The 23,960-nt window shown below is 42.4% G+C and overlaps 1 protein-coding gene across 7 annotated transcripts in view; it reads left to right on the top strand.

The window, feature by feature from the left end:
* Window positions 1–16,256: 16,256 nt before the first annotated feature.
* Window positions 16,257–23,960, top strand: part of ldb2a (LIM domain binding 2a) — a 99,821-nt gene continuing 92,117 nt past the window's right edge. For all 7 annotated transcript variants that reach the window (XM_037077897.1, XM_037077899.1, XM_037077898.1 and 4 more), the window contains exon 1: window positions 16,257–16,569. In XM_037077897.1, coding sequence (XP_036933792.1) covers window positions 16,438–16,569 — 132 coding nt within the window. In that variant the 5' untranslated portion in view covers window positions 16,257–16,437. The remainder of the gene's footprint in view (window positions 16,570–23,960) is intronic.

Below are 23,960 nucleotides of genomic sequence, written 5' to 3' on the forward strand. Positions count from 1 at the left end.
ACTCCAGTACACTGGAGTCTATCACATGCACCTAGTTGGATTTTATACATTTATTTACTGTACGTTCAATATGTCGACACAGCAGTGGAAGAAATAATCAGATTCTTTATTATATGTAATAAAAGGAGTTTGCTGATTCTTCTGTCTGACCTACACATGCAAACAAGACTGTCAGCGGAACGACAGTTTCAGAATGTTTATTATAACTATATTTAATGACTAATCCAGAGCAACTCAGCAGCCACAAGAATCAACAAAAACAGTAGTTGAAGGGTTGAAATACTCAATATCAAGTAAACATCATGCATTCAGAAGTGTTTTCTGCAAAATATCAATGAAAATGTAAAAATACCTGTAATGAAAATCTTATATTGTTGTGTAATCTTATATAATTAGACTGTATGTTGGAGAACTAATGAATAATAATAACCGCTTTCAGTATAGATTAATCTGCAGACTATTTTCACAGTAAATCAAATTAATTGTTTGCAGTTAACTCCTCAAAGTGACGTCATCAGATCGCTTCTTCTGTTCAGAACCCAAAAGATTCTTCATTTACTGTCAAAAAATGAGAAAATTATAATTTTTTCACTTGAATAAATGACTGAAAGATTAAACAGTTCTCATAATAGTCAACAAGTATTTAAATAGGTCAGATAGATTTAAGATTTAGGTAGATTTAATCATGTTTTGAAGGCGATAAATCAAGTCTCGTCCCACTACACGATTAGCTGATCGACGGATAAATAACATTTTGATCAGCTGTTAATCATGTTCTAATTATACAATATGTGACATATGTGATATGTGCATGGTGCCATACATCACAGGCCTGGGGTCAGTTTTAGGCTCTTTACGTGTTGGAGGTCATCTGACTGTTTGATTTTGGACTGTGGGAGAAGAAACACACAGACTGCTGACAGCAGAGAGCTGCAGACTCAGCACAAGATCTACTTAATGGTTATAGCTGCAAACATAATGGTAATTATAATGACCATACATGTATAATTTGTATTAGTAACAACGAAGTATGACTACAAATACCACATCCATCAGTATAGCAGTAATAAAGTTAGCTGAATGCTTCTTCATGCTGCAGCTTGTTCAGGCTGAATGTTGTGCTTCTGCTCTGGTCAGGGTTCAGAAAACATGGCGGTTTGGATGAGACGCTCTGACTTCTGGGAAAAAAGAGCTGGTTTTGTCCTCACGTGTCCTTAAAAATCTCCAGCGGTGTGACTCAAACGGTGCTCGGCTGTCAGCAGCCCTGTCGTCTGGTGCAGGAGGGTACAGAGTGAACCGGGTCAGAGCCGAGGGGCTGGGCGGGCTGCCGGGCGGGTCGAACGCTGGTTGGTAAGGTTGGTAGTTTGCACCCTGAACGTGATCAGGAGTGAAGATGGATTAGTTTTGAAGTTATAATTTAAGTCACATGTCAGACATAACATCTTACCCTCAACCTAACCAGACTGCACCTGTGTCAGACGTAGACAGTCTGACCAGATGTTGTATATTACATGTTGCTGCTAACTTGACCACGAAGTTTGAATCCTAAAGGAGCATTCTGTAAGAAACGTTTTTGTGAGTCTCACTCCTTTATTGTAAACGTCAAATACAGGCGGTCAAGATCAAAAACGTGGATCTTGAAGTGAAGCAGGATCTTTTTCCTGTCATCAACACTCAGTGCCTTTGACAGACAGACAGATAAATGTGTCATGTTGATGGAAAACCAGCCCAGCAAGCAGCGTCATGACAAATAAAACTTACAGGAGCACTACATAGTTCTGAAGGCCAAATTTAAACTCAGATCTTTAATATGAAAAATATTCATTCAAATAACATTTTTCCCATCAGTGTATAAACAACCTGTTCTTAGAGGACAATAAGGTCCCAGAACACTGGTTAAATCTAGAAAGGTGGCAGGGTCCGCCACATATAAACAAAAAGAAGGAAAGAATGAAATAGTTCATTCAGTCGTGGTGATGATCCATGTGATGAATCTGCCTGACAGCCTCGTTACAGCTGCACTGCAGAGAACCATTACTGTTCTTCAGATGTCTGTTAAACGAACACATCAGAAACATGTCTGAGTTGTAACCTCCTGCAGCCAAAGTGAGGCTGAGCCGAGTGTTCGCAGGCTGCAGCCGGACCGCGGACCACCACAGCTGCTCTCCGCCTGCAAACCGCTCCGGTCTGCTTCTTAAAACACTTTATTTATTCAGCACTGAAGCTACACCATAAACTTTTCTCCCTCCTCCTCCTCCTCCTCCTTCTCCACTCTTTCTTTTTTTTTTTTTTTTGGTCTCCAGCGGTTTAAAATTGGTCCTTGAGACTAAATAGAGCAGCTTTAAATACATGCGTGGATTTAATTTGAATTAGAGACCATCGCAGAGTGATTCTCTGTTTTGTGTGAATAGTGGAGGAACATTCATTGTGTTTGGTTTCTGGAATATTCTTTTCTGCCTCACATCAGGTAGCAGAGAGAGATGGGCTGTGTGTGTGTGTGTGAGAGTGTGCGTGTGTGTCTGTGCCTGTGTTTGTGCCTGTGTGTGTGTGTGTGTGCGCGTGTGCGTTTGTGTGTTTGTGTGTTTGTGAGTGTGTGGATGTATGTGTGCTTTGTATGCATGTGTATTTGTGTGTCCATGAGTGAGCGTGTGTGTGTGTGTGTGTGTGTCTGTGTGTGTGTGTGTGTGTGTGTGTGTGTGTGTGTGTGTGTGTGTGTGCAGGCGCGTGTGTGCAGGCGCATGTGTGCGAGGCTGCTGCCATGCCTACGAGATGGGGGATGGTAGCAGCACAGCCAGCTATTTTTCTTTCTTTCTCTCCTGAACATCAAGTTTGGTCTCCATCAGCTTCGTCCTCCATACAAAGTGTTGGTTGGTTAAAGATGTGGAGCAGACGTGTATCGATAAACCAGCATATTAGACGCATGATTATTGATCAGCTCAGGACAGTACAGATGTGTGTTGATCCCTGAAAATAAAATACATGCAGATAAAACTAAAAACTGGTGGAGGAGAAGATCCGTAGATGCAGATGTTTATTAATGAAATAATACATATATGAACCTCAGCTGATAGAAGCAGATGTTTCCTGACTTGAATCTGTCTGATGCAGGTTTTAATTGATAAATCTGTTGATGAGCTCAAAGAGAAGAGGACCCAGATGTTTAATTCTTACAAAGCAGATGTTTCATGACTAAGTAAAATATTAGAAATTCAGGTTTTTATCAGCCAGGATGATTGACGCTAATTGCCTGTGCTTCTCCTCCTCAGTGTCAACAGTTTGTCTTCCTCGTCGCTGTTCTCAGTCTGATACCTGAAACTGATGCTTGTAACATGAAGGTAAACAGGTGAACATGTGCTGAGCTAATGCCTCCTAAAGGTGCAGTTCATAATATATGGACAGGATTTAAAACATGTATATGTAATTTAACACAGTAGGAAGAAACAACGATGTTGACGTTGTGTCAGATGTCTTTGTGTTGCAGATTTGTCGACTGACAGCCACGTGCACATGATTACACAGAAACAAAATACAATTATACAACAAAGTGCACAGACACCTGAGGTGTGTTCCTTTCTCCAGTCCACTCCGTAACCTACATAAAGGCCACCGTCATTTGCAGTCTCCAGCAGGTGTCCACTCGCCGTCCCCACAGCTGCAGTTCAGCCACTTCGTCAGCCAACTAGAAGACAGTTGTCCATCTCCCTCTTCTTCCGTCTGATCATAATCCCTTTTTTCTTTGCAAAGTATCTCTCCGAAGACGTTTGTTTTCCACTAAGCTCAGCTAGCTTGAGGGCTTATTATTTAGGATATACCGTGACTGAAACAGGTACGTGTCAAGCACGTCAAGAGGAGCAGACGCACGTTATTAAAAGAGAATCTGTTTTTCAAAATAAAACATTTTCTGAGTATGATCGTCAATATAACAGAAATAAAATAACATATTTATTTGGCCAGGCACCAAATTACCCATGGACCGGTACCGGTACCGGTGGTTTGAGGACCACTGCTGTAAATCACCTCTGTGCTGTTTCTCACCTCAGATCCTAGTCCAGATAACTGAACCATGAGCTGATGAGCTAACTGTAGCTAGCTACGGCCGAGGAAAGCTAGCAAAGAGCAGCAGCACGATGGTGACATGCTGGCGTTATCTATATTTTAACTGTTCCCTTGTTATAGTCAGAGTTCAGTTCGACTGATACCAGCTGGTGATGAGTCTGATGACAGAGCGTGTTTAGATGAATGAGCATTGATAGAATAAGTGAGAATAAGAAACGTGTGGTTTGTGCTAAAATCTTAACGTTACGTCTGTAGCTCCTGTCACAAACATCCCACGTTACCTAAATAACTTGCACGCTGACTTCTGGCCTCTATTGATGACTACAGCCGCTATGTGCTATGAAAAGGCAGAATATAGTACTGGGTTGTATTAATAATTTGTTAGTTAATAATCTAGCAGAAAGGATGCTGGTTTAAGGAGGAACACAATCAGAGAGGGAGCAGACTTTGTCTCAACACCAACGCTCTCCTTAAAGTGAATGCGTCCGATCTTTCTTGTTTTAAAGCTGGTTCTCTTGCTCTCCTTCTTCATCTTCATCACTCAGCCTCTTTTTCTTTTGCACTTCTTTTGCTTCCTTTTTGAATGAATTCCACTCCCAGTAAGAATCCAGCCCGCCAGAACAAAAAGCATGAAAGTGAGGCAGCCATTACACTGTGCAATCAGAGTTTCCTTCAGAATGGTATGTGAAGCAAAAAAAAAGTTTTCTGTCACCAGTTTAACAACATGTTCTGTACGTTTCCGTATTGTGTTATTCCGTCCCCAACAGTTTTTACCAGCGTCACAGAGATGTCCGCTCCATGTGTGCAGAATAATTGTCACTGAACTATCATCGCTCAGACACACTGGGAGCTGCACAACCATTTTCTCATTTTTTTCTTTGTCTGGGGAAAGTTTTGCACCTGACTTGTTGTGATGCCACAGAGCAGGCGAGCTAATGAGCTGGCTGCTCCATCCCAACCCCAAACTGAACCTGAAATCCCTTCAGCAAATGTTTGCCACATTGTGCTGCAAAACCCACAAACACTGGAGCCCCGAGTGTCCAAACACACACAGAGATGGGCCCTTGCTTCTGTTTTTAATTACTTTATTCATAAATAAAGATTCTCCTGACTTTATTGCTCACAGGTTGGGTGATTAGGATCCTGCTATGTGCACGTTGGCAGCCATCGGGGCTAACCTCTGCACAACCTCGCTCTGTCTGAGGAATGTTGGCCGCCATTCTCGCTCACCAACTGGTTGGCCGCCACCATACCAGCGACTGCAGGAGACCACCGAGGGGCATTTTGTCGGCACTTGGCAGTTGGCGCAGCTTCCTCGCTAAGAAAACATATCCAAAACATCTGCAGCCGAGTGAGCAGAGAGAGGAGAGGGGAAAGAGGTTGGATGGGGGAGGATGGGGGAGGGTTGGTGGTGGTGGTGGTGGTTAGAGGGATGGGGAGATGTGGTGAGGGGGGGCAGAGATGTGGGGGCGGCAGGCAGCAGAAGTACGTCTGCGCTGCAAATCTGACGAGGACTTTTGAAAGGCTAAATCCCAAAGAGAGCGCTGCTGCCTCGGCTTGCTGCACTACAAACAGCCAGAGCCGAGACGGGCAAGGCTGTTTCTCTGGAGCCGCTCCACGAGAGAGAAGAACAAATAATTATAATGATAACCTCCGTGTGCTACACCTGACGATGCTGCAGATGGGAAATGTTTACAATGAAAACAGTGCAGGAATATTTTTAATGTAAAGTGTCGGTGTCGTTCTGTGAAACGTTGTGTGTGTCTCTACATGGTTATCTTTTTTTTTTTTTTTTTTTGCTCCACCATTTCCACAATTCTTTCCACCACTGTCATGGTGGATTTGGGAGGGTGGAGAATAACATTTAGTGAGAAAAAAAATCTCATTTACAATTAGAGGTGTGTGTTTTCACATTACAACTCGTATCAACTCCTGTATGAATATTATTTTTTGTGGATTACATTTCCGTGTTGAGGCGGGAGAAGAAGCAGGAATCGTCATGTTTATGATTAGGTCCAAACCGCAGTGAACACACACCGTAATTGCCTCTTTTTCAAAGCTCTCACACATTTTAGTTTGACAGTGAGGAGACGGGACGGGGTCTTGTCTGAGAACAATTCCATCCTGCAGCGACACTGGTTTACAATCTGTGTGACTGCTAATCCCATTGGAACAGTGGAGGTAATCTACACATGAAGGTGGAGGGATCTCTGAGACCGGCTGGACGCACGCCAACACCATGAAAATGGGATTGGATCCTTTTCCTTCCTTTAGAAAAACGTCCTAATCACTATCACTGAGCTTGCACACTGTGATTATATACATTTAATTTGACAAACACATCAGCAGAAACATATTCCTCTTCTCCTGCTGCGTGTTGTGTTCATGTGCCGGCTCAGAGGATTGTTTTTTTCTGAGTAAATACAACCCTGTCGGAGGCATGAATCATACTCAGCATCGCCGGGCAACATGATTCATCAGACCTCTGTCATTTTGTCCTAAAACTACGCCGTCTCTCAAACCAATTGGGTCACATTTAGAGACATTTTGAACAGCACATGAAACACATTTAAAAAAAAATTAAGGGTTAAAGGTCAATGCGAGAGCACATTTATTTCTCTTTGCTCCTGTGCCATTAAGTCTGCAGTTTTTCTTCCTATACTACAAACATGATGGCAGCCACTCTCTTCATTTACAGTGAGACCTGTTTGCAGCCACTCTCTTTAATTTACATAAAACATGAAATAGTTCCCCGGCTCGCTGGAACGGTGATTACAGCATCCGACTGAATCCTTTCCAGTGGCTCTGTGTTTACTCTCCATCGCCTACAGACTCCGACGTGTAGCACAGGGACGCCGATAGATGGAGCTGTGGGTTTGAGGAGGAATGAAAGAGAAAGAAGAGGAGGAGGAGGAGGAGGAGGAGGAGGGGGAGGAGGGGGTGACTTTCTCAACACTTGAAGTTGAGACAGAAGTGTGGAAAAGCCACTGTTTCTAAATCTACGGGGCGACTCATTAGCGGCACTGTACCCACTGATGTCCCCGTGTTCGGAGCCGTGTGTGTTTACATTTGCCAGAGTGAGATGGAGAATTTCTGTGCTACACACACTATCACCGCGTGTCCCCGAAGACCATGTCGCCATTAAGTTAATGATGGCTTCTTGATGATTCAGGAGGAAAATAAGTGTTTTTCTTAGGTAGTGGTCACTTTACTTAAAGGGATGGGGAGACGTCACAGGAAACACTCTCTTGGGATGTTTGTGTGTGTGCGTGAGGATATTTGTGTGTGTGTGCGTGAGGATGTTTGTGTGTGTGTGCGTGAGGATGGTTGTGTGCTATTTTGCAGCACGTGTGGGCGTGCACGCTCATGCACTCTTGCGTGCGTGTGTGTGTCTGTCAGGTTTCCTGCTGCGCGGTGCGGCTCGGAGCCCTAGCGAGGGTAAAATTCCATTCTCTCGGCGGAGCAGCATTCTGCATGAGCCAATTCCCAGGAGACACTGCTCTGCATGTCCTCCAGACAGCCAAGCTGAGGCACAGGCTCAGGCTCGCTTATTAACTGACCTGAGGGGGGGCGGCGGTGGTGGTGGAGGAGGAGGAGGAGGAGGAGGAGGAGGAGGAGGAGGAGGAGGGAGGGAGGGGAGGGGGGGCAGAGATGGAGAATGGAGGAGGGAGGAGGGGTAGGGTGAGCCCAGGGAGGCAGGAGGAGGTGGTGGGTGAGGAGGGAGAGGGGGAGGTGGTGTTGGGAATTATGGGTTTGTGTGTGCATGTGTGTGTGCGTGGGAGTGCGCGCGAGTCTGAGTGTGATCAGGGGTGATGGGTTGTGGGGATATGAGTGTGTGTGCGTGTGTGTGTGTGTGTGCTTGTGTGTGTGTCAGAGGCAGAACTGGTTGAAAATATTAACTCTTTGCTCGCTGAGCTGCTGAGCTGCAAAAATTCAGCATAGGGGAAGAAGAGTGTGGATGTCTAACAAGCTGAAGTGTGTGTTTGTATCCAGGACGTGTTGCCACCTTGTTCAGAGGGCGGCAGGTCTCACAGAAGCTGGTTAATCACTTTAAATATGTAGTTTGCTTTTTACTGAACTTGGAAATATGTCATCTTCTCCCAGCTGTGTGTGTTCTTCAGCATCTTTGTCTGTTTGGTGACGGCACGCTCCATCGCTTCACCAGCAGAGTTCAGGATATCGGTGTACTTTTGCAAACACAGACTATTCCAGAAATAGAGCTAAAAGCCTCCACTTCCTGTATTAATCTATTTACACTGATTCGTCATCCCTGTGTGCAAATATTAGTTTGTAGTTTTGTGTGTCTTCCCATAATTGCTTGACACGACTATAAGACTCATTTGTCACCGGCATGAGGAAATAGCATAATTGAAAAGTGCTTTTCAATTACAATTTGTTTAACTTAAATAATGAAATAAAAAATGGTGCTTCAAAGTTTTACTTCCTTTTTTTATATTATTATTCCATCCAGCAGTGAAGAGGAAAGAGAGAAAGAGAGAGGAGAAAAAAAAATCACTCACGGCAAAATGCAAATGAGCCTGGAAGCTATTACGATGCTAATGAGATTCCACCATAGAAGTTGCTGCTCCGGCATCCGGGGTATATTTCATCCATATTTGGAAAACAATCGTGTGCTCAAAACAGGGGACACACTTCCCAGTGTTCACAGTCAACTTCCACTCCAGCTGGAATCTGGTCCGAGTTGCATAGGAGGTGGTTTCACTGTAAACAGCAGAGCACAGCGGTTTATTTATTGGCAGTCTGACCATCGTGTTGCACTGTGAGGTTCTGCTCTATTTTTAGCACTTCTTCTGTCAATCACCAGCAAAAATCCTCTCGTTAATATCACAATCAAACTCTTCCTCTCAGCTTCAAAATATCACAAACAGATCTGCATGTTGGCTCATGTTTCGCTCTCAGATGAGTGTGACTGTTAGCAGCAGCAGCATCAAACACGGCCACAACTTTACATTTCCACGCTCGGCTGTGAAACAGGATAAGGCGTGTTCCGCGTTCTTCCGAACAGGAGTGGCACCGATGCGTTCAGGTGCAAAACCTGTAGCACGGCTGCTAGGTTGTGTAGTTAGTGTGCTAAAGGCAGGCAGGTAGGCAGGTAGGGAGATAGGGTATGTTACCATAGTAACACCAAGAGGGAACCCAGCAGAAGCAGAGTGTCTATATGTGTCCTGACCCATTTCCATTCTCTTCCACAAGTGTTTTGTCTCCCTCACCTTGCTGGTTAACAACTAAAAGCACCTCTCCTTCATCCTTGATGCATTTTGTGCATTTAACAAATGGTTGCGGCTGGAAACATTCAGCACACACGCGCCGGATACAACGCTGCAAACTCTCAAGGTGCATTTGGTTTCCCTTTCAGTTCAATTCAATCCAACTCCACAATGTCGTCCCCGAGGATAAAAAAGCTCCGTATGAGGAGGAATAAAACATAAATACACAAAAGTATGGAAAACAAAGTGGAGGATACTGAAGTAATACATTTTCATCTATTGAACTGTGCTGCAATAAACTTCTTCACAGGCAGAACACAGACTGCAGTCAAACTAATTAATAGCTGCTACATGAAAGAACTCCTCAGACAAATTTGAATATTTAGTCGACTAAACCTTCTGCAAAAATGTGGTGATGAAGGTCAGAGCAGGAAACACTCCTGCCGCAGAGCCAACACGATGCTTCTGGTCACTTCAGATCATCACTGATTAACATGTGAAACAGCTTTAATTGGTTCTGCAGAATTCTAAATTCTGTGGACTTTTGTCTTGATTGTGTTTTGAAGATCCTCGTCAGCTTTCACACAGCAGCTCCTCTGTGAGCGAGGCAATAGCCGACACAAGTCAAATTTACAAATGCAAATCTGAGTCCATCCTGATCTAACAGATAAATAACCTGACATTAGATAAATCGATATTAATTACTCTTGAGTTTCCTCTTAAAGGTGAATTTGTGAAGAAGCCGATGAGTCTGGTTCACAGGTCTGAGCAGCATCAGCGTCACCTCCTGCACCTTTAATGAAGATGATTTGGGAGTGAGTGTTAAACATGATGTACGACTGTGTGATCTGTAGTTATGCAATAATTATAAATATATTAAGGGAAATGTCTTTTTGATGGTTCCTGAGGTATGAAGTGATGAACAGTGGGAAGCGTCAGGAGTCAGGGACATTTGTTTGTCATCATCTTCTCTCTCCATCATTTCCGGCCTGCTGACCAAATTAAAACTACAAACAGTTTTGATTGATGAATTATATTATCACAGATTTCAAACACGGACGTTGTGAGTGATTCTTTGTTTGTGTCGTTGCCTCTGAAAAGCAACATAATGTAGACTTCAGCTGACCACAGATTTATGTTGGAGTTCCACATTTCTTCACATTTCCTCAGGTTCACTTTTGTTTTCTGTTGTGTTTAACACTGTGTTGATGTTGTTGTTAAGTTCAGGCACAAAAAACACTTGGTCAAGGTTAGAAAAATGTGTTTTGGATTTAAATATTAGTTTTCTTACCACAAACGGCTTGAAATTGTCCTGAGATCCTTTAAATAATATCTAGTGCTTTCACCCTTACAGATGTTTAAACGTGGCAGTCATGTGGCACAGAGACATTTTAATGAATCAGTGGTTTGCAGTTAAATAGCAACATTTTGTCATGGCGTCTGGGCTGTTCGTGTGTTTCAGGTGGTGACAAACACTGAAGGCATAATGCTGCTATTGCTCCATATTTTTATGACTGTCAACAAATCCAATGAATGTGTCAGTCTGTCTCTCCACACTTCACAACCCGCCTCTCCTCTCTGTGGAAAACAGGACGTCTATCTTTAAAAACAACTCGTACACACAGTATTTTGTTTTTTTAAACTCAATAAATACAAATGTCCACTAACAGCTGGCCGCTGTAGCTTTTACAATGTGTTGAATAAAGTGCATTCGTCAAGGACTATTTTTAGCAGCGGATTAATACACATTTGCTGCTCTAGTGAGGATTTAAGGCACCAGAGGGGAGTGTGGTGGATTGATACAGTACCAACTACAGTGTCCATGTCCGTATTTTAAAGACGGAACATTATTGCCAGTACAACAGTGTTGCCCATTGATGGAGGATTCAGATATAACAGGCTTTGATTCATTTAACCTTTTCCTTTAATACAAATGTCAAATGATGAGTGGGTGTAATTTTAACATCACACTGTAGTTGCATGTCAACGATTTTGACCTTTGACCTTCCTGGTGAAACAGTTCATCTACATTTGTACGATTTAGTAGTTTAGTTGAGTTTTGATGTGATGTGTGGTTGCTGTTCGGTCCCTGAGTCTGGAGCAGAAACTCAGTGGTCAGCCTGTTCACAGACGGACGCTCTGCTCTGCACAGGTCCTGTTTACATCCTCTGTACAGCACAACTGCGTTTAGACTGAAATCTGTTAAATGAGCTGCTCACTTCAGTGTACTGTATTGCAGCCACACTCGAGTGGTAAGCGCTTTAGGCGAGCAACCAAATCCTGTTAGAAATGTCAATTGAAAAGGTCTTGAGATATTAAAAATGTAGTTTTTAATTAAAGGTTTATTAATAGATTTTTCAAACTTTTTTTTTAATTACCCGACCGGATGCCTGAGGCATTTGGATTACAACTTTTATCTCACTCGATTCAGACTGCCTCTCCCCATTCAGCCATTTTGGATTAAAAGTCAGACTTCATAAATGCTGTTCATTAATTCCCAGTGCGGGCAGTTAATGTGAGATTCGGTTGCAATGTTACGGCTGGTCTGAGTGTCTGTTTATTTTTAGCTTCTTGTGGCTACTTTGCAGCCTCGGCCTAATCTGTCACAGAGGAGAACACGGAGGAAATCTTAATCGCTGGGCCAAAAAAAGATTTTCGATGCACTCTGAGGGCCTGGTTTGGAAAATCAACATGTTAGTGACACAGATTGTCACAGTAAATGATATTATTGACATGTGCTGCGTGGAACAGTGTCAAATTGTGGGAATAAATTAGCGCCAGTCTGTTAAAGCTGTTTGCATGCAGTGTTATTGTTCTTATGTCCATGTGTCATAATATATAAACTGTTAAGATTTTATTATATAATTGGAACCTGAGCACACAAGAGAATTAAGTTTTATGATGTTAGATTAATAAACATTTTAAAAAAAATAATGTTCACTTAATAATAACTATGTATTAAAGAAGACATAGTTTTCTCATCTCAGGTTCATATTTTTATTTTGGGTTGCTACTACAATAAGTTGACAGAATCAGAAACAGATTTATTATCAAGAAGGATTTTACACCAACGAGGAATTTGTCTTGGTGTATAAAGTGCATACAGTGAAAACAATGACTATAATTTATACATTATAAAATATACTATATCAACAAACATAAACAATATAAACAAACAGAGAAAGACACAAGTATAACATAATGTTAATGTACATAACATGTAGACCTCAAACAGTGCACCAGTTGTCTCGTTCTGTCCGCTGCTCTGTTTTAACTCCTGTCACTTTAAGGCCCCTCCTTCCAAACAGACAGTCTCCTCTGATTGGTCAGCTCACATATGCCTGAGCCAGCACAGAATTACTAATGTTAGTTGACCTCTTTAGATTTAAAGATTTTCTACAGGGAAACATCTTTAAATTGTCGTCCATTTTGTGTAGCATAAATGAACCTTGACAAACTATGAAAACTGCTCTGACATGTTGTTTTTGTCTCTGGAAGTTTCTGCAGGTGAGATCTTTACTTTGTGTTGTCAACTATAACAAACTAATATTGTGACCTTAACAGAATGCGTTCTGAAACTGCTCCAGTGGTGGGAAACCGTTCACTGTGTGATAAGCAAGTCTTCATGACCAACAAGGCATCTGCCTCGAGGCTCCAGCAGACCCAGATTCACTGCATGTAATCCGGTTTCGGTAATTTGATTAACTGAAAATCTTTTGGGGAAATTTTACAACCAAAGCACACAAAAACTAAGGCTGGTCATCTGTTATCAGCTGTAGTTTCAGCTTAGATAGCGCAAGTTATATTCAATCAAATAACCACAAAGACACACACACACATCCAAAGTCCTCCAGTCAGGAACATTTGTGTCATCCATCCCTACAGTTTGTGTTTGAGTGTCAGTGTGTAGAACGATCTGTGTGCAGTGAGTCTGAGCAGATGAAGGTGAAAACAACCTTCTGGTGTCAAAGTATTTCTGCTCTTACAGAAAATCTGATTCTAAGATGTGGGTGTACAGCATGATTTTGTCATCACAAATAGTTCTGGTCCAGTATTCAGCACACACCAGTGTGACGTGGGAACCTGAAGCCTGCGACTTCACAGTGACGTAGGAAACATCTCGTGTCCAGCAGTTGTGAAATTCAAAATATCTGCATATTGATATATTCTGGATTTATTAAAATGAGCCTTTAAATTCATCAGTCAAATGAAATGTGATTTAACGTTTATCTTTATAGATTTATCGACGCTGCTCTCCTCTGCTGTCTGTGCCAGAGTTCAGTACACCTCAGAAAACATTTGAGCACTGGTCGGACTGGATTTAATGGGAATGTGGCTGTGACACCGACACGTTACTAACTAAGGCAGGGGGAGCAAATGTTTGCCTCAGGGCCCTAAAACAGGTTAATCTGGCCTCTGGGGTTAATCTGGACATGACAACAAATCAAATATTTAACAGGTGTTAATATGTTCATCCACAATAGCTCTGGTTTATTACTAATATTTTTAGTTGGCATATTGCTGGTGCGAGTGTGGTGCTACAATTCAAAAGGATCAAATCTTACATATCGTGGTTTTACAGCGAATCCAGTCCGACTCTGACATCTGACAACGTCTGCGAGACTGAAACACAGAACACACACTGACCTGGTCGCCGACAGTACAAACCTGGACAGCCTGGTGGTTGTTACTTTAGTTTTTGCTCTGTGCTCTGCTGGGATTGATCCAGCAGAGCACAGAGCAGAATGAGAAGTTCAGACTTTCCTCCAGAGCCGACAGTCATGATACGAGACTGTAGTAAATCCAAGTTTATATGTTCTTGTGCATGCACAAGAAAATAACAAAGGTCCAAGTCAACACCAACAGAACTCCTCTCTCCCACAGAAAACACTGCCCCTAAAATGCCTCGTCTGTAGTCCCGCCTTTAATTCTGTGACTTTGTGACATCATACTATGTCAGTCATTTACATAATTTATGCTTCATGGCTAGTTTGAGACATAAGAATTGAATTAGCACAGCTTCTCTGTTGTTGTTAGCTGTGCTGGGTCAGGCGTGTGTGAGCTGACCAATCAGAGCAGACTGGGTGTTCTGGAGGAGGGGCCTTAAAGAGACAGGAGCGTTTCAGACCGAATATGAAGCATGAATCTGAAAATGAGTAAACTACATCTGACACATTTTAAATCAGTCCAAGTGAAGCCACTGCTGCAGACAGAGCAGCCAGGATTCACCTTCCCTCTCATCACAAATTATGCCACTTGCTGTTTAACTAGCCAGGTACTAAGATTCTGTCATTAGCAGCATTGACTGCAGGCAACATAATCAATACAATATTATGAAATCATGCTAGACATAAAATGCAGTGTTTGTGAGTGCAGCCTCATCAGACGTGCTGTTCAGCACGCTGTCATCTCTAACTGCCAGTTTTTACACCTTTAATTCTCAGAGTTCAGATCCAGTCCAGCTCCGGAGGGAAAATACTGAACCGAGACCGGAGATTCATTCAGACCAAGTCAAGGTCAGCAGACATTTTAGTTTTAATTTCAGAAAAAACATGTGCTTTTTACAGGTAACCTCTCATTCGGGAGACAAATTGCCTGAACACATGATTCTGTTATTTTTTCAAATATCATGAAAGTAACTAAAGAAACACTGTTGCAGTCGCTGACCTGGTGACTTCCTCCTCTATACAAGAGTCAGAACATCTTATTGGTGGTGAAACTGATCATGTTTGACCTGGAGCTGCTTTATTCAAACACCAACTAGTCAAAACACCACCAAAAGCAACAGGAACCAATATTGAATTTTCTTAAATATAAAAAAGTGCTTATATACCAAAACTGTGTTGTTCTTCCATTCAAAATATGAAGCACAGATATCCAGACAAGGTTCTGTGACAACAGAGTGTGTTTGTTGTCTGAGCTTGAGATTTAGAACATGGTTCATTTGTTGAGTTGATGTTTCTTCGTCAGGACGAAGTGGATGTTCGCTTAGAAAAATGATCATGAAACACTTGAGTTGTTTTCCAGAAAAGGGAACGTTTATTGTAGCAGATTTAAATTTGCAAAGCTTCGGAGAGAACGCAGGGTATTTAGTTTAAAGGACAAGTTCGTCCAATAATAAGACATCAGTCATGATGTCCTCACTCTCCAGCCGGCCACCAGGACATCATGTTAGCAGTTATCGTCTCTGCTAACCACAGATTTGTCCAAGGTGTAGCCACGTTCACGTTACGTAAATGTTTATTAGCTGACTTTCATATCAGGAGCTGGAGGGTGGAGGGGCGGAGCCAGCAAGTGGTATTCCATGTGTAAACCCAACCAGAGTATAAACGGTGTCGTGACAGAAGACACAGAGGAAAATCAGTCTCAAGTACCTGGTATCAGACTGCGAAGATACAACTGTCAACCGTGGACGTATTGTGGTTTGCAGAAACATTTTATCCCGACGGCTGTGTTGAAACTTCAGCCAACCTTCCATCAGCATGGAGGTGAGGAGATAATGACTGAACTTACAGTTTTAGGTGAACTGTTCCTTTAAGATCGAGCTGCAAAACAATCTGTACTCCTGCAAAGAAATGAAACCGAGTGTTTGAGTGCTGAGACTTCTGGTGTGATGTGAAACACAGAGAATCACACCTACGATGACGAAGACTCAGTTTGATGAAAACATCAGAAATGTTTGTCAGAACGTGTCTCTGATCTCCTGATATCAAGACATTAGACCAGAACACACACTCACACACACACACACACACACAAACACACACACACACACACACACACACACACACACACACACACACACACACACAGGTCTTACTTGAACTTTGCAAGAGTGCAAAACTGACTGTAGGTCTTGAGGGAACAGGAAACGACTTCCCTCCCCCCCTTCAATTCTGCCCCCCTCCTCCTCCTCCTCCTCCTCCCCTGTTCCTCCCCCTCCTCCCTCCTCCCTCCTCCCCTCTCCTCCTCCTCCTCCCTCCTCCAGCTCCACGCTATAGCAGCGAACTAGGCAGGCCAACTTGCAGAGTGCAGCTCAGCCTCGACAGCGGCTGCTTCCCACTGGGGGTCTTCGGAGAGCATCGCACTCCCATGTGCGCTGCTGTGCCCGTTGGATGTTGAAATCGCGCCGTGCGCCTCGCCAGGAGCCACCATGTCCAACCCAGCCCACGACCCGTTCTACTCGTCTCCGTTCGGACCCTTCTACAGGAGACACTCGCCCTACATGGTCCAGCCCGAGTATCGGATCTACGAGATGAACAAGCGGCTGCAGGCGCGCACAGAGGTGAGCCGACCGGAGAGAACCGCGTCCCGTGTAGGCTGCGGTACCGGCGGGAGGGTGGCGGGCTGTGCGGGGAGACAGAGGAGGCAGAGACGGAGAGACATGCAGGTCTGTCAGTCAGTCAGGAGACAGAGATGTGGTGCCAAAGTGCCAAACATTCCTGAGCTGGAAGTAAACAGGCTCCGGTGTTTGGATCCGCTGCAAGAAATGTCTCAAGTGTTAGAATCAGACATCGGAGCGGTGCGTGGATGAGACGCGTTCACGTGGCCAGTTAGCTCGTTTAAACCCATGATGTGAGTGTCACCTGGTCTCAGTGATCCACCTGAAGGCGTCACGGTCCAGAAAAATACGAAAGCAGGTGAAGGTGAGCTGCAGACGAGCGGTTTAAAGTCTGTGCCGGTGCTGTTCTTCATTAAGACAGAAAGTTGAGTGCAAACAGCGGAGTGAGGCACTCTGAGCAAACCTGCCGCTTCACGTGCATTTAACTCATTTGCATGTATTTTACATGTCGCCTGCTTTTTCACAGATTTGCATACTGTGTGCAAAACTGCGACAGCTCGAGTCCAACGAGACCGAGACACCCAGGAGACCCGGAGACCAGCGGAGGTCCGCTGCTGAAGTTTCCCGGTGACTCTGACCTCTGATCAGTGCGGGCTGAGCTCAGTCTCATCTGCTGGAGGCTTGAATTAGTTTCACGTCACTTTTCCGGATGCTTGGAGCAGTTGAGCTCAGTTAGTGTTGCGTTCAGTGTCATCCAGACTAAACCTTTGCTGATCCCGCTGTGAACTGCGTCTGCAGCGAGCATCTGTCTCCAGCATCTGTTCTGTGCGCAAATGTGTAAATCTGCGGATAAAACAAAGTTCATATCGTTTGAGCTTCTCCTCGCAAGGCTCCTGTAGGCAGCAGACATGTCTGACTGTTAGTATAGTACAGTAATTATTATTCACAGTGGAAGAAATGACACCAGTAAAACAATCATTATGAGCTGTTTCTTTCTCGTATTGACTACAGAATCTGCCAGTGAGACGGTCTCAGTCGTGTCCCTGCATGTTGCTCTGTGGATTAATGTGTCATTGTTTAATTTAAAATAACAGAATTCAGCAGTTCCAGCTCCTCAAGTGTTCATAATTCCTGGATTTCTTGAATATTTCTGCAGGTCAGACAAAGACAGAAGGTCCTCAGAGGTCTGATGGACTCTGGGAACATGTGATGTGAAGTCTTTGCTATTAGTTGATGTTTTATAGACTAAATGATTGATGAGTTAAATTACTGGAGAAACAGTTTATACACTGCAGAACCTCAGAATCTTTATCTTAAAGTACAATTGTCTATTTCCTGTTAAACTGACTTGGTGTCACTTCCTGGACAGAGACAGTTGGTTGTGGAGGCTCGTTAGTTGGACTCAAACCCAACATGTCCCTGTGTGACGACCTGGACTGAGACTCAGCGATCACGTGTCTTTCTGCAGGAAGTTACACCTCACGTGTTCCAGCTTCTCAGTGGTTCAGACTTCCTGGTTTTCATGTTCTCCTCTGATGGTAAATCTTCTGCTTCAGGTTGGAAAAAGCGAGACTGTTTTCAGAGGTCACAGCTTTGTGTGACGTGCTAAACTTCTGTAGACTAAATTATAAATGAATCAAGTGAGAAACTAGTGATACAGTGAAAACACTCCACGTCTCTCCTGTCAACATGTCTCATCACACTTCCTGCAGAACGATGGTTGATGGTTGACCTGCTGTCTGTCCATGTCTCAGTGATCAGTTGTTTATCCATCACTTCATTCATCATCATCATCATCATCATGAGGTTTGTAATAAATTATTGATCACTGAGAAGCCTGAACTGGTGAATTTAGACATTTTCTACTTTAAAAACAGAACACATGTTAAAATTATTATTATTTTTATAAAAATAGATGCAGAATAATTCTCAACCAATCAGTTAATCAGCTGATTATTTCAGCTTTAATCATTCATTTTTAATATTGACACTTCTGGTTGCTGTTGGAAGCTTTAAAAATATCATATGTCAGATTCTGTTAAGAATGTCAGAAAACATTGACTCAGTCCCAACGTTTACTAAAGGAGCGTTTCATCAGGCCATTTGACAAAACCAGAAAATACTCAGAAAAATTCACTGTTCCAGCTTCTCAGAAGAAGAAACAGTGAATTTTACCATTTTTACTCAAAAAACTGCTACAAAATTATTGTTTTTTCCAAACATGCTGATAAATTCTGGACTAATGGATTGTTTCACATCTCTAACGAGTCTTCATGCTGCTGTCGGAGGCTTTAAGGATGTGATTCAGACTGAGACATTAAAAGCTGAGGTGTTTCTGATTAACGCGGCACGACGACTGCTGATGACCGGATGTGTGTTTGCAGTCGTTCTGGTCGTCTTGGTCTGAAGCCACAGTCCAGCCGTCTGACTGCAGCAGCAGCAGAATGACGCCGACTTTCCTAAAGAGGAACTTGCAACTTTAAGCAGACCAAGGCAATGTTGCTGAGATGCACCGGCCCGGTCTGATGCATTATTCATGTGGAGTGGTCCAAGCCCCAGTGGACCTCGACTCCCTGTACCACACAAACCCAGACACCAAGTGCAATCACACACACTCACACACACACACACACACACACACACACACACACAACAGTTAACGTACCACCAGATGTGTGCACACGCGATCGGTAACGTCCACGGATGAGTTTCATGACGACCGCGTCAGTTTCACCTTCGTCTCCTCACACTAAATTACATAATTGCATAATAATATAATTAGGTTTTTGTTCGAGCGTCTTCATCTTCCTCCTGCTCGTCTTTCTCCTCTCTCGTCAGCAGTGGGAGTGAACATCACGTCTTCCTCTTCTTCTCTGCTGTGTTATTGTTTGATTTGAATGCAGGTGGTGGCTGTAATGAGGAAGAAGTTGTGTCTTATAGCAGTAATAAATGCCTCGTCTGTCTCCAGATGTACCATACAGCTCAGTTCAAGCTTTTAACAAAATTATATAGCAATTATCGTCTTGAATGCAGAAGTGTGGCCATCAGTTTACACAAACCCTCCAATGTGAAAACTATTTGAGATGGCAGAGAGGAAAGCTCGTAGCAGAGTCTCAGTTTACAGAGCATCGTATGTAATGACAGCTGAAATAATGCATCCGCTTCATGACACAGACGCTCTGAAGCTGTTTACTTCCTGGAGAGTGAGGTCAGCTGCCGGTCCTGTAATGATGATGCGTGGCTGAAGTGGTTCTGCTGCTGCTTCTCTTTGCAGCCCGTCTCCTTCGGTCCAAGATGACTTTAAACGTCAGCGCATGTTCAGAAAACCGGGCCGTGTCAGTAACACACACACACACACACACACAGATCTGGATTCCATTAGAAGAAAATAGCTGAATTGTCCTGCTGGATAGTTTCTTGAATATTTCATCAAGGTTCTGCTGCTAGCAGCTGTTGCAGATCCAGATCCTTCTGTGTTTGATGGGAGCTGCTGGCAGCGAGCTGAAGCTCCGACTATCAGGACACATCAGAACGTTAACCCTGGTGATTTGTTGACTTTGGCTTGACTTCTTCATTGTTTGGGATCTCTCTGCTGCACGTCTGGGTTTGTGCATTGGTGAAAGAAAAAAATACAGAAAAAGATATAAAGCGTTGTTAATTGTGTTGCATGCAGACAAATATATTACAGGTTCAGTATGTTATAACTCAAAGAAGCATGACTTGTATTTCTGGTTAATTAAACTCCCCGTTAGAACAAACAGTTGTAAAACTCCAGTAACAAAAGTACCATTACAATTATTATATTAAGTATGTTTTACAGCTGACACAGTGATTGTTTGGTGGAGTGCTGGACAATATATTGATGAAGTATAGCTGTCGTGATGTCAGACTATTACTGGTATGTAGAATATAGGAGCAAAAACATGGATTAAATAGATGGTTAGATTTTTTAGTGCAAATGAATATCAGTCCCAAATGTCAGTTTTCAGTCTGTTTGATTTCTAATAATCAGTATCGTATCAGTGTCGGCCCTGAATGAGCCAAACGGGTCGACGCTGTTCTGTTCTGTCCTGTTCTGTTCACCACTAGTCAAGCACGTCATCAAAACACACCTTCAAGTTAGCAAGTGAAAATGAGTCAAGCCGGGTCAGAACACGTTTCTGGAAAAGTCTTGTATATGTAATCTTAGATTCATGTTTCTCATGATAGTGTATTCATGCTTTTCTTTTCTTCTTCTGTGGTTTTAAAGGCTGCGTGTCAGTAAAGGGATTCATTTTATGCACTAATTCAAATACTTGTTTTTATCCACTGAGTCATTATATCCACAGTACTGGTGATTATTATTCAGAAATCTGTGTTCGTATTTTGTGAAGGTAAAAATAGTCATTGTGAATCAATATCAAGTTAAAAAGTCAAAAATCATGACATTTGTTGTGTGTCACGATACCAGACATCATCTTGTTTAATAAACCAGTCGTATGAGGAGAAGTCTGAAAGTATCAGGTGATGCAATAATGTAAAGTGTGTTAAAGCTGTTAGACGACCAAACTAGCAGCATGAATCCTGTTGGACTGTAGATGAGCTGTGAGCAGGAGACAAACAGTAAATCAAACCCACCCAGAGGACAAAACAAACACACACACGATGAAGACTTCTGCTGTTGGATTTCAGTGCGAGGAGACGTATCAGAGCCGTTCTCTGGCTGCATTTGAAGCTATATTTTGTTGATCCAGTCAAAATGATTTCAAGCTCACAAATAGCAGTCCTGTCAGAACTATCACCCGAGTAAAGACGCTTAATATGGTGAAAGGACAGCCATTGTTAGGGTAAGAATAGCTCCGAGCGTACTTAACATCGCGCTCGCTGGCAGGCCGTCATTGCAAAATGACTCACTGTAGTTTGCATTCCTGTCGGTCTGAGGAGTTTCTCAACAGAAGGAAACTGACTAAGCCTCAGTGTGACACCACCTTTTAGGAAAAAAGTGTTGAAGGAGCCGACTGAAGTCACTCCTCTGTTAGAAAGTCTTCCATTTGTCTTATTCATGAGTGTGCTTTTGAATTTGCTTGGCTGGTGGTGCAACTGCCGCTCACACTGCCAGGCGCAGGACTCAAGGACCTGACACTTGGAGGAGACTTTACCCCCCGAGGAAGTTATATAGTCTGAGCGACTATAAGTGACATCTATAGCAAAAGCTTTATGCCGCTAATCCTCCGGGAGTGAAGTAACACGTTGTTGGAATTAGACAGAGACGTGTTATCCTTCTGATTTCCTGCGTCTGGTTTTTTGTGTGGACTGGAACTCTTAGTGGACGTTGTTTGCAGCGTCTCGTGAATCATTTTAAAATCCAGAGAAATACATGTTACAGCCCTCATGCTGTGGTGCCGTCACAGACAGACAAGAGTCTGTTCTGTCGATGTTCAGTGTATTTACAGATTGTTTCATGATGTTTTCTAGTTTGCTCTGGGGTTTAAACATTATCTGTTTTTCCTACAAACCCCAGAATGAGAAGAATCATGTTGGCTTTGAGTTGTGAGGCATTCCTGTAGGTCCTGTAGGAGAATCAGGGTGACGTGTTGGGCTGCAACTAATGATTCATTTCTCTGTAAATCCAGTGATTACTTTCTCAGTTAATGAATGAATCAGTTGGTTACTCAATGCTCAGAGAATAGTGACTAAGCAGGTTTTGTGGTTTTGTCTGACTGGTTCAAACCAAAGAGATTCAGATTTGCAGCAGAGGATCTGTGACTCTGGGGAGAAGGATGTTGGAGGCTTTGCTTTAACAAATGACCAGTATGATTAATTGATTATTAAATTAGTTGCTGATTAATTTTCTGAAGATTGACTCATCTAATAATCAACTAATCCTTTCATCTTCACTGTAATGATGACAATGTCAGATCGTATCGCAAGTGGCATTAAAATCACATTGAATTTTGGGAAAAATGTACAAATATTAAAGATATTAAAGATATTTGTTTCTTAACATAATGTAAGGTGAAGTGATTATTTAAACGTGATGATACAAAACGTTCATATTGTTCCATAATCATAATATCAGGGCTGCAACTAATGATTATTTTCCTTAACAATGAATCTTAAGATTATTTTCTCCATTAAACAACCCTAAACCCTAACCCTTACTTTAGTTGGTTCGGTCAGTTTAGTTAGTTTGGTTAGTTTAGTTAATTTAGTTAGTTTGGTTATCTTAGTTAAGTTGGTTAGTTTAGTTAATTTTGTTAGTTAGTTTGGTTATTTTAGTTAAGTTGGTTAGTTTAGTTAATTTTGTTAGTTGGTTAGTTAGTTTGGTTATTTTAGTTAAGTTGGTTAGTTTAGTTAATTTTGTTAGTTAGTTAGTTAGGTTATCTTAGTTAAGTTGGTTAGTTTGTTGTTCTGTCACTTTAACTTGTGAGCGTCAGAGTGAGGAGGGAAGCTGCGAACACAATGTGAGTAAATATTGAAAACGTGACCTCGTGTGTGAACATGTCTGCCTGCGTCAGCTGCAAAGACGACTTTAGTCCATTAAAACAAAGAAAAAAGGGAGGAAAATAAAATGATTGAATTCAGTTCAGTGTCTGAAGAAGTGAATAAAATAAAAACAGTGAGCAGGAAGCTGGAATAAGATATTATTTTATATTTTCCCTCCAGTGATGATGATTCATCATTTATTCCATCAGTAGCAGAATAGTTTTCTTCTAATCATCTAATCAGTTAATCAGTGTATTACTTCAGCTTCATCACAGTGATGATGGAGATGATGATGATGATGATGATGATGATGTGGAACAGTCATGACTTCTGCTTTCAGATCCCACAGTAGATTGAAAACATCTGTTATAATCTCATGTTGTCTCCTTTAGGCTCATTGATAAAACACATTTTTATATTTAAATGATTATATCCTTAAACCTGCAGCATATATGTTCTACCACCTGAAGTCTCTCAGTCAAAACAATGAATACAAAAGACGGAGTTATATGATGTTGTTAAGTTGCAAGGAATCATGGGAGTTGTTGTCTTCAATCTTGGGAGTTGTTGTCTTCGAAATCTATCTGACGTGATGAGGTAATAAACTAAAGCTACGTTTTGTTCCTCCTCATTCTCTGACAGCGTCATCTTTAGCAGAAGTCTCCTGGAGCCAACCATGTTGGAAACAATCAGGATGAGAAAAAGTAACAAAATCTACAACAAAGGTGTTTCTTTAAGGAAATTTCACCCCAATCAGCAGAATAAATGTTGGCAAAGATTCTGTTGCACATTTAGTTATGTTCGATTTAAATTGTGCCTACACTGTGCCTGCTGTCGGGTTCGGATAAGGCACAAACACGAGATGGTTAGTGTTCAGAAAAGATTGTGTTTTGGTTTAATATTCCTATTTTGTCGGCACAAACGTGGCT

This window comes from Acanthopagrus latus, chromosome 18 (genome assembly GCF_904848185.1).
Source record: "Acanthopagrus latus isolate v.2019 chromosome 18, fAcaLat1.1, whole genome shotgun sequence".
NCBI lineage: Eukaryota > Metazoa > Chordata > Actinopteri > Spariformes > Sparidae > Acanthopagrus > Acanthopagrus latus.